Source organism: Gavia stellata, chromosome 4 (genome assembly GCF_030936135.1).
Source record: "Gavia stellata isolate bGavSte3 chromosome 4, bGavSte3.hap2, whole genome shotgun sequence".
NCBI classification, from domain to species: Eukaryota; Metazoa; Chordata; class Aves; order Gaviiformes; family Gaviidae; genus Gavia; species Gavia stellata.
The window spans coordinates 57040893-57053114 of NC_082597.1; the positions used below are offsets into that span (position 1 = coordinate 57040893).

A 12222-nucleotide genomic window follows, 5' to 3' on the forward strand; every position below is an offset into this window, starting at 1 on the left:
TTCATCTAGATGAGAAGTGACAGACACCTGCCATTTGCAGACCTGTCTGTTTTTCCAGATATTATAAAAAAAGTGACAAAATAGGAAATGCATATCAAAGAAACCTAAAGAGCTATTAAGTGCTACTCAATGACAACCACAGAATGCTGTTTATCCATGCACTGTGTTTACCTTGCTGCAGTCTTAAGAGCATTACAGCATCCAATTCAAACAATCAAAAAATATTTTTAAAAAGTTAACCCTCTTCCTTGTTCCATCTAGTAGTAAAAATTGCATCTAGTGCTGCTAAGAGCAGAACTCTATATGCTAAAATAGCAGAAGTAAGGTCTCCAAAAGCAATCTGAGGAGTTTAACATATGATATATGCTTATGTACAATCTTAGTGATCCCTTTTCTGCCATGCACACACACATTCATTTAATATTATTATTACTTGCCTGTTGCAGTCCCACTGTCGCCCTGCAGCAGTGCGCCTGTCACTGGTTGTGCGTTGTTTGGGTTTGCTCCTGGTGCTGTTGGGGGAGGAGGCCCTGCTCCACCGCCAAGGAGCATACAGGATGGAGGAGGGGGCTGCCCACGTTTCAGTAACACTTTGTGGTCCTGCTGGCAACGGAATCGCGGCGGCACCTCCCGAGGCATGTAGCGGGCGGCGCTTGGCGGTTGTCCGTTCGGCACTGCCACCCTTTTGGCATTGTTGCCACCATTCACTGGTGGCGATGGAGAGTTGCCAATTGGGCTGGCAGCCACTGGTTGGCTTAAACTTGGTTTCGTCACTTCGGGCACTGAAAAACAGGAAGAATGAAAATCAGAAATTTTTCCACTTAAAAAAAGCTACAAGAACTCACTGCGACTCTTTCCTTTTATAATTCCATTCTTCTCTGAAATACTGTGCAACTTCAACCTTATCGAAGAAAAATTTAATTAACGAAGCAGGAACAAGTAGTAGCGGCAAACCTCTTGCTTCCATGTGCAACTCTGTACCCCAGGATGAAACTGTCTCCTCAGCAAGTATTTCGCTCTAAGCCCCAAATTTCTTGGAAACGTGAAGTTGGCAAAGAATACCACCCTGCACAATGAGTAATTTTAAAATATGAACAGCCAAGTGTAACTGGTTTCTCTCTCTGCTCTGTCCCCTGATCTTCAACTGGGTTTTGGATTGTTATGCATCACCCTTATGGGAGATCTGAAATTAGATGCCAAGTTTTCACCTGCTTACTAGGCTACATGGCCACTGCCAAAACAAACAAAAAGGGGGGGTGACGGGAGTGGAAACCCTTCCTTTTGGATTCAGAGTTAACAAATCTGAGTTCTCTGTACTGCTCTTCAATAAGGCAGTAATAGTTGCATCTCGCCCAACAGGCAGTCCTACATACAGCATCTGTATTGGGCTCACGTAAAATTTTCCAGCTGGTCATCAGGTGCCCCTATAAGCAAGGACAACCTGCTTCTGAGGGATATTACGCATTGGAGAAGAGGAAAACCACAAACAAATCCTTGAGGAACTAACACCATCACAAAATTTGCTTAAAAGACTCTAGACTCGTGACCCCTTACTCACATTCTCCATGTGCTTTTTTGAAACAGCAAAAGAAATTCCTAGCCAGGTGCCTAGAAGGTGTACTTGCTAAGACATCTGACTCCAAAGACAAGGAAAACTTAATGTATCTACTCCAGCCTTTGTTGAAGATTAATACAAGAAAGGGATGTCCAGAAATCCCTCCCCAGCAAAGTAATCAGTAAAACTTTTCTTCTTAGAAATGCAAGATCAAAACAAGCGAGTCTGTCTTTGGCAACATGCATGCATTATTCACCACATTTTATTTTGATAAGGGTTTTCTGATTTCTCTATATGGGCTTCATTGCCTAAAACCTCAAAAAAAGGTATTGTTAGCTGTAAAATCAAGTCACTATCTTAGTTCTCTTCCGTCAATAATGGCAATTTTCCCACACAATTTTTGGAAAACTGTCACACAAATCAAGATTAAATATATTTTTAGATCAGCTAAATAAGCTTAACTTTCAAGATGCTCACTCATCAGTCTTGCCTTATCTGTTGGACTTAAGTGCCTGAAGTTCTCTTAAGTTTCCAAAAACAGGTCTTTTTCACTCATTTTAGTACCTCACCATAAGCAATACTTTCCCTGTCTTCCATTCCATTTATATAGGTGGTTTCAGTTTTTGGTTACTTGTTTAAGACCTGTGCAAAACTGAAAACTAAATATTTCAGTTAACCTAATTTATCCACAATCCTCATTCCCTCATCAAGTATTTTGATGCTGACAACATGAATAGTTTTAAGTTCTCCATTTTAATCACCTCAGCTTTTATTTCTTCTGAATACGCATCTTCAGTATTTCATCTTGACTCATAATTCCCCTTCCTTTTCCAACAGTTTTCATCAAGATCCGAGTCTTGGCTCAAGTAAATAAAAATACTCTTTAGGATCAAAGATTCTTACCTTTGGTTTTTTGATCTGTGACCTGCAAATTAAAAGCAAGAATGTAAATAGAGTTTTAAGAACCTCAAAACTAACATTGAACAGGCTGTGCTAAATCATGACCTTAATTTATTAGCACAAGAACAGTATTTGTTGTTGCATGAAAATAATCAGCTGATGAACTACAAGTATAAACAGTATTCCTAGTCATACATATGAAGTTTTCAGAAATGCTACAGCCCCTATAATACCTTTGCCTGATGCAAAAGTCCCTGGCAGAAACAGGAATTACTTCACTCATTATGATTTTTAGTATTTACCCCCCTCCTCATTCCAAACATGGGCCTCCACAGTACAAATAAACATGCTATATAGCACTACAGTTCTTTCAGATTTTGGAGGTGAAGTATTACAGTTAAAGTATAACAAAAATTTCCTTCTACGAGAGTATCCTTACAGCAGACTGTGGGGGCTAGCAACGGAATTTCCACAGGAGTAATCACAGGTGAGAGTAGCAGTTTGTCTCTGCCATCTTCCCATTTCACCTTTCCCATGACATCTCTTCTAAGGAGAAGAAATCCTAAAGCTTACTGGATTCATTGTCACAATTACAAAAAGTACCAGCAATACCTATAAAGCACCAGACTTTCAAAATCTCTTGAATGCAATAAGAACTTGATTACTGAAGTAAGCCACCACGCTGGCCAACGTACTCAATATGTCATTTTGCTGTACTTCTACATTCTTTCAGCATAGCAGATTTCAAGCTACAGTAGAGACAAACATACCACTGGTATATTCTCTGGAATCATGTGTATTGTAGCATGTTTTGAACCTGCCGATCATGAGTTCCCCTACACAATAACAGAAAAACCCTAAAGATCATCATGTGTCAGGTTCTATGACACCTATTCTTAAAAGAAATTGCTGAACTAGTCCATAATTCTGGAAAGCACACAGTGACAGTATAGAATAATGAAAGCACAAGTAAAAAGCTGTTTATTGTTTAAACCAACCAAGTCAGAACTCCTTTGTACGGTAAAGAGTAAAAAGACAAACTGCACTGAATTGCTATGGCATCATTTACCTTGCAAAGATGAACACTGCAATATGCAAAGTGGAACATTCACTATAATACAAAATCTTAAGCATCATAACTTCACAGAATTACATAATCCAAAAGTCTCCAAGAAACTAAAAGTGCACCTGCGCAAAAACTATGTCTGTACCAAGCCAGACATCAATTTCACTCCACTTATGAAAAATCCCGTATGTGCCAAATTAGGTCTTCTTCTGTAACACAGTTAAAAATTCTGTTAAACACTTAAGTGACTTTGATGCTCTACTACTAAAGGGAAAAAAAATTATTCATTAATCTAATTTGGTAATGCTGACAGGTTTATGATGATGAACAGCAAACATGTTCAGTAAACGAGTAACTTGTCTACTTGGAAGAACCCCATTTTACGAAATCTTTAAAGAATTCTACATGATAACCACAGTTTGCTTTAGGAAGAAAAAAAAAATCACTTCTGCCTATACTGCATCTCTCTCCTAGTCAAAATTACCTGGGTTTGCAGGTGGGGTTTTTTGTCTACAATACAACAACTGAGAAAATGTGACACTGTCTCAGACTTAAAGCTGCCACCTCTCTGTGGGCAGCCTATAAACACTGGCAGGGTGGGAGAAGCTATAGTGAACGGGAGGGTGGAGTCAAACTCAGCCTTCTGACAAGCTACCAAACAGCCCCTGGGACACCAACCACAGGAATTCAGTCTGTGAATTTGCTTGCATAACCTCTGTTTAAGTGATTTTTTTTTTGGGGGGGGGTGGGGGGGTGCAGGGGTGGGTGTTAAGCTTCAGAAGATCCAGGCAGAAACAATTGTTTCATGTTATACAAACTTTGTCTGAAAAAGGTATCCCCAAATCATTACTGCTTATTTGGTGAACACCACCACAGTCACCAAGAACACAAAGGTTTGTGTTCTGTCCATTTGGTTGCCTGCTTTGCTATTCCTAGATACCTCCAAGTATTATTGCTAAGTTTGGTCTCTAGAAGATTAACTTACTTAGTGTTTACCCTTCCTGAGATTTTGGCAAAATAGAATTCAATCATTGACTGAGTTATTCAGTATGAGGGACCACACAGGAGAGCTGGCAAATCTCCTTTGCATTCAAAGCACCGATCCCTCAGTAAACACTCACAGCACTGTTACCAAGATGATCAGTACACCCTTTTCAAGTTTCTCTTGTATCATTGAATATCAGCATATAATCCTCAAGTCACTAGTCTATTTACCAGGGTCTGCTCTTCCCAATTCCTACATAAACTTCTTGTACTTGAACATTAAATAACAGCAGTACTGAGGCAAAAAGACACTGAAGAAACCTTATTCTGTAGCTACTGATCTTTTGCAGTATTATTGGGGATGTATCAACACAATGGCTGGATAAAGACAACAGAAATACAGCAGTTTATCTGCACCTAATTTAAACTGATAGACTCAAATTGGTGAAAAAGCCAGATTTAAAAAGACCCCGGATAAACCAAAATTTAACTGAAATCAGTGCTGGCTGTTCTCAGCAGAAACCTACAGAATCTAACACAGAGTAATGTCTGATCTTTCATAGCATTTATTGTTACTGAAGCAACTGAAAAACAGAGACTACTGAAAGAAAGTAAAGGCTTCTGCTCTCAATTTCACATAAGCATTGAGGTTGGAAGGGACAGCCTCCGGTGATCTAGTCCACAGTTCCCACCCCTGCCCCCAAGAGTCTCCCCAACTCAAAGCAAAGTCATCAAAAACAGACTGCACAGGGCCACCTCCAAAGATGGAGGCACCACAACCACTCTGGGAAACCTGTTCCAGTGGTTGCCCAGTCACACACATGGACAAAAAGTCTTTTTGTAATTAAGTGGAATCTCCTGTATTTCAATTCACACACAATGCCTTGTCACTGGGCACCACTGAGAAGAGCCTGCCTCAATCTTCTTTACGCCCTCCCACAAGGTATTTATATACATTGATTGATAAGATCCCCCCGAGTCTTCTCTTCTCCATGCTGAACAGTCCTAGCTCTCTCAGCCTCTCCTCATTTGTCAGATACTCCTAAGTCCCTTATTCATCTCAGGAGCCTTTTGCTGGACTTGCTCCAGGACAGTAACATCCGTTTTGTACTGGGAAGCCCAGAACTAGACAGAAAGGATTTTTACCAGTAAAAAGCATGGATAAAGCTGCAACAGACTCAAGTTCATATGTCAAGTTAACTCCTAGAACAATCTACTAGATTTTCAGCAAAATAGAGAGCTTCTAACACACCAAGTGTTTAAACCCATTTTCGGAGCAAACCCAATTTTCAGTGACTTATAAATTCTTCCCAGCTCAGACTCAAACTGATACACTTCAGCAAAAGTACTATTAGCTACAGAAAATGTAAAACCTAAGTGATACTTAGTATCTTCTTGCTCTAGAAAATATTTAGTAAATTTTACTGCAAGAATTGCAAAAGCCCGGCAGCATTTCCATTCCCAAACAACTCAAAACAGCAGGAGTTGCACAGATCAAGATCAGTAACTTAAGTTTAATACTTTATATAAAAAAAACCCATATTTTACTTCACATGACACACTAAGGAGGAGAAATGTTTAAGTTAAACACTTAAATTCCAGAAATAGGATACAAAAAAGTCTTTAATGAAGCATCACTCTAAACAATCAAGTTTTTAAGCTCAAATACAAACAATTTAACATCTTACCACCCCCAATACTATTTATGTTCCAGCTGGATAAAAGAATTCAAATATCAAAACCTACCTTCTGAGCAGATTCCTTCTTTTTCTTATCCTCTTTCTTCCTTTTCTTGTCTTCCATTAACTGTTCTTCCCTTTCTTGCTCCTTCTCTCTGCCAAAACATGAAAAACAATGGTCTGAGCACAATCAAGTTGTATAAGACAACCCACACGTACTATATCCCTCTTCCACCCAAGAAAGGAAGTCAAGATACTAGATTCCTCTTATCATACTTCATTTGCATTTGAGGGTTTCAGTCTAACTGAGTTAAGAAAAGCACCTTCTAGCTCAGTGTGGCCACAATCATGCCACTTGCTGCATAAAGGAAAATTCCTTTATTTGGATAAGGCCTCTTATGGCAGTACCCTATATAAATTAACTATATGCCTGATATTAGAAAGTATCTTCAAGACATTTTGGCCAAAGTACCCTTTTAATTGGGTTGTGCTATTATTTAACATACAGTTTCATGAATCTTTTCATATGGTAAAAAAAAGGAAGTTGTAATTTAATATAAGACGGTTTGGTCTGATACGAAATTTATCTTCACAAGGGGAAGAGATTATTCTATTGCCTGTAGCTATGTCACTTGTAAGAGACTAGAAGTGTCATACCAAATCAAAACCATCATTTATTATACAAGTCACTAATTTAATTTCTAGCCTATTGTACCCACCCACAGAATTCTTGTGATGAAACTTGTAATATAAATTACTTTCCAGGGAATCTATTTTTTCCACAAGAACATGCTTTCAAAAAAGGAAGAAAAATATGTGCAGCTGTTATGGTTGTCAGGCTATCATCTTGTTGCTATGTTTCATATCAAATACGAAAATACCAGAAAAAGGTTAATTTACTGCATATATGCTATTGGTTGAGCTGTTTCTATGGTGAAACACATTTTCGTTAACCAATTCTCTTCACCTCCTTTAAAGTAAATTTAAGACCAAATTTTCCGCTCACTTGCAGTAATTTCTTTTTATAGGGAAAGATTAAGACAAAGACAATTAATGTAAAGAGATGATCTGACAGATGAGGGGTACGATCAGAGACCAGAGATGTGTACTTTACAAATGGAAAACAAGTATAACCCATGATCTTTCAGAACAAGATTTTATAAAAACCAGAACAGCTTTATAAACAAAACTAGAGTTTATAATAGTACTGAACTATTTGTTGTATTTATGCACAAATCAAAGCTCTTTTTTGACCACAATTTAAAAAGCTCTAGCTGAGTTGGCTTTGCTGTCGTATCACTCAGACTTTTACTTCCATTGCACTTATACAGTATGGGTAATATTTTTGTTTGCATTTTCGCTAGATACCTCCAAGCCAGTGTACAAAGAGACATTTACACAGCTAATCAACTCCTACAAAATATTTTGACATGTTATTTGTTAACAGCTTCCTGATTGAGGACTTCAAAGAACTCTCCTAAAGAGAAAAGGTTCTATGGGCACTAATAAAACGTCTTGTGGTTTCCTGAAGTTAGGCTCTCCTTCATGGATGGAGAAAATGGATAAGGGCAAGATGAGTCCTTAGTAACAACCTCAGGATGTTATTACCAAATGCAATCCATACATAATGGCAAGTTCAGTCTGCATTTAACAAAGTTTGAGGCAAGCACTCCACATCATACGGAACAGCGTTTTATGCACTCTGTCTAGTATTGCTTAAGCCAAGTCAGTTTTTGCTGTTTTCTGTTATACATAAAATGTCAAAACACACTTCCCAGCTCTAAACTCTGGCGAGAGAAAGCCCTGCAGGTTTTCCAGTTTTACTAACAGCACATGACTTGAAGCATTGGGGAGGTTAGTATACTTCATTGTCTGTCATGGCATTGAGACAAAATTCTCCGGTTTCTTTGAGCCACAGATTGTAAGCAACATGAAAAAGCTCTCTACTGACACCCTCATCTTTCGAAGTTACTATAACCTCAAATTACGTTGACTACTTTTGTACTGTCAAGCTATGTGTGCCTTTTGGGCTGTAGTGCCAGTTACAAGTATACTATTTCCAAAAAACTTTCTTGCAGCAAGCAAAAGGTTAAGAGCTGTCTTAAAAGAGCTGCTGAAAAAGGGTAGGATCAAAATACAAAATGACTTCCAGTAACTGCCTGTCACACAGACAGCCTTCTCCTTAAAAGCACCTTCCTTGGTTTTGCAAGCAGAAGAGCAGGGAATGAAAAAGAATGAGAAAAAGGTCATACTCACAATGAAAGCTGAAGCTATGGCTTACAACACCACATAGCACTAATAGAAGATGATCCATAGCCTCTAAGTAAACACCTAGTTAGGGTCATCTGTCTTTGTGGTAAATTCAGGACAGGGAGATTTCTACTGCTGCTGCCTTGTTTTCAGACATATAGGGACAGGTATGTATGGTACTAAGGCTGCAGAGAAGCCCTTTGTTTTGCATGACGACCTCCCCTTCCTCTGCTTTTTTAGTAGAGATGTGCATTTAATATTCATTTGGACACATCATCAACTCAAATATAGCAATAAACAATACTTAGTAATTTAGGTGTGCGCTTACATGAAATGAAGCCTAAGTTCTACTGAGGTGGAAGGGATCTACCTGAACACTTGGGCTGTATCACACGTACAAAACCATAAAGTTCCTGACAAAGAATAACTGAAACCTTGCAAACATGCAGAAAGTATGAAATTATACTTTCCAATTGACAGAGCAAGAATTGATGCTATAGACATGCTAACAATGTACCACTATGTTGAAAGTTCACTGAATTAGGAGGGGAAATAGCTTATTGCCATTTTGGGTATCACACTTGCCATCTTCCCACTTTCACTCTTTGACACATTTTGCTAATATTTAAAGTTTTGATCAATTGTTTCCCTTTTCAGTTGTATGCAAGAATCACGGTTGGAAAAGACCTGCAAGATCATCAAGTCCAACCATCAACCCAACACCACCATGCCCACTAAACCATGTCCCACAATGCCTCATCCACACGTTCCTTGAACACCTCCAGGGATGGTGACTCCACCACTTCCCTGGGCAGCCTATTCCAGTGTCTCACCACTCTCTCAGTAAGGAAGTTTTTCCTAATACCCAGTCTGAACCTCTCCTGGTGCAACTTGAGGCCATTTCCTCTCTTTCTATCACTTGTCATTTGGGAGAAGAGACCAACACCCACCTCTCTGCAACCCCCTTTCAGGTAATTGTAGAGAGCGATAAGGCCTCCTCTGATCCTCCTCTTCTCCAGACTAAGCAACCCCAGTTCCCTCAGCCGCTCCTCATAAGACTTGTGCTCCAGACCCCTCACCAGCTTTGTCACCCTTCTCTGAACACGCTCCAGCACCTCAGTGTCCTTCTTGTAGTCAGGGGCCCAAAACTGAACACAGGATTCGAGGTGTGGCCTCACCAGTGCCGCATACAGGGGCACGATCACCTCCCTACTCCTGCTGGCCACACTATTTCTGATACAGGCCAGGATGCTGTTGGCCTTCTTGGCCACCTGGGCACACTGCTGGCTCATATTCAGCCGGCTGTTGATCAACACCCCCAGGTCCTTTTCTGCGGGGGAGCTTTCCAGCCACTCGTCCCCAAGCCTGCAGCGCTGCATGGGGCTGTTGTGACCGAAGTGTAGGACCCAACACTTGGCCTTGTTGAACCTCATATAATTGGCCTGGGCCCATCGATCCAGCCTGTCCAGATCCCTCTGCAGAGCCTTCCCACCCTCAAGCAGATCAACACTCCCACCCAACTTAGTGTCATGTGCAAACTTGCTGAGAGTATACTCAATCCCCTCATCCAGATCATCGATAAAGATATTAAACAAGGCCGGTCCCAAAACTGAGTCCTGGGGGACTCCGCTTGTGACCGGCCGCCAACTGGATTTCACTCCATTCACCACAACTCTCTGGGCTTGGCCATCCAGCCAGTTTTTTACCCAGCAAAGAGTGCACCTGTCTAAGCCACGATTCGCCAGCTTCTCCAGGAGAATACTGTGGGAGACAGTGTCGAAGGCTTTCCTAAAGTCCAGGTAGACAACATCCACAGCCTTTCCCTCATCCACTAGGCGGGTCACCTGGTCATAGAAGGAGATCAGGTTGGTCAAGCAGGACCTACCTTTCATGAACCTGTGCTGGCTGGGCCTGATCCCTTGGTTATCCTGTACGTGCCCTGTGAGCACCCTCAAGATGAACCTCTCCATAACCTTCCCGGGCACCGAGGTCAGGCTGACAGGCCTGTAGTTCCCCGGATCCTCCTTCCAGCCCTTCTTGTAGATGGGTGTCATGTTGGCAAGCCTCCAGTCACCTGGGACCTCCCTTGTTAACCAGGACCACTGATAAATTACGGAGAAGCTTATTAACCACAGACTTATTAAGCTTAATAAGTACAAGCTTATTAAGCACAAACTTACCTTGCAGTGTGAAGTGTTCCAATAAATTTAACATAAACAAAGCTTTCAAGTACCTAATTGATTCATTCACAAGACAAGGCTGCCTATTAACCTTCTCTCATTAACTAAAAGACAATTCTTCCTGGCCTGGTCAAAGAAACTGGAGGCTCCATCATGTACATTCCACGAAACAGCTGCTTACATTGACAAGATCAACATGGGGAGAAAATCCACCAACTCCCAACTAGTGAATTTAGAGTAATACAATGGGGTGTGGTTCCGGTTTTTGTTACCGGCGCACAGTAGTGGGAACACAGACACACCACAACCCTGAAGAGGAAGTTTGCTAAACAGCAATCAGCAGCCAGCTTTTTCTCTAGCTTTCTTCACGAAACCGTGTGTCGATCTTAAAAAATATGACCTAACTGCACTTTAGTATTTCCCATCTTAGAATCAACATTACTGAAAATTATTTTAAAAAAGTATGACAGACTTTAATTTGGAGCATTTAAAGTAAGGCATATTAACAACTTACAAATGAAGAGAAATTATAGGTTGTAATCCAAAATTTTATTTTATTTATGAAAAACCCAAACCAAACAAACCCATCAGCTATGATGCGGTACACTCAATACCTTATCTAAGTTCTTATAACAACCTCTTCTGGCTAAAACAAAAGCAATCATTTCAGAGAAAAGAAGGGTTTTCAGCTAGTTAACTGGAAAAGTAACAGAAAATACTCGTGAAGACAAAGTTATTAAAACAGATAGCCATTTCAAAAAAAAAAAGGTATTCAAGAAGTGTGCCCTAGCCCAAAAAAATTTACCAGTTTTGGAAAGTGTTAATTTCCTGCAAAATTGTAATATTAATTTTTCCAGAAAACGCTATTTTAAAAGACTTATTCTTGCAACATATGGGCTTGAGGCACTGATAGAGGACAGAAGTTGTATTCAAAGTTCTTGCTATCACAAACTAAACTGAGATGAGATGACATACTCTACATGACATACTATCTGCTGGCAATACATTTCGACAGGTAGAGATAAAGCACCACACAGAGTATTAGTTTACACAAAACCCGCAGAAACGTATAAAGTCACCCTCAAACTAAAACTGCACAAAAAAATATAAGTAAAATATAAGAAATTAAAATTCCTAGAAACACAGGAGTGGCACTTCAGTGTATGCAGCTCCCAGTTCCTCCCACAGGGCTACAGGACAACAGTGTAACAGTGTTTGGAAGTTCCTCACACAAAGATGCGGAGTAGATACCAGTACTGTGAGTCATCTTTCTTCCTCTTGATCCCACACTTTACTTTCCTCCAAGACAGTTAACTTGGTTGAGCTATACTATAACACAACACAGGAGTGACAGTGAACTTCTATAGGCGCATCCTGTTCTCTGTGTTGTAATAAGCATAGGATGATTTACAAATCTTCTTCCAAATTCTGAGCCAACTTCTGTATCTTCTTCCAGAATATGAGGGATTCCAAAATTACACTTGTAGGATCAGCCACACTTTGACAGAACAAGCTTTTATCTATATAGCTACAAGGTCACATTAACAACTCTCAAATTTTCCCTAAAGGCTTTAGTCATAACTAGCCATAGCTAAAGGCCATCACCTT

The 12222-nt window shown here is 40.1% G+C and overlaps 1 protein-coding gene across 2 annotated transcripts in view; it reads right to left on the minus strand.

The window, feature by feature from the left end:
- The window catches only part of TNRC6B (trinucleotide repeat containing adaptor 6B), a 96710-nt gene that overhangs the window by 40376 nt on the left and 44112 nt on the right, over positions 1-12222 (minus strand). For both annotated transcript variants that reach the window (XM_059815942.1, XM_059815941.1), the window contains exons 2-4: positions 6252-6339; positions 2459-2480; positions 438-782 (exon numbers count right to left, since the gene is read on the minus strand). In XM_059815942.1, the coding sequence (XP_059671925.1) occupies positions 438-782; positions 2459-2480; positions 6252-6339 (455 nt within the window). The remainder of the gene's footprint in view (positions 1-437; positions 783-2458; positions 2481-6251; positions 6340-12222) is intronic.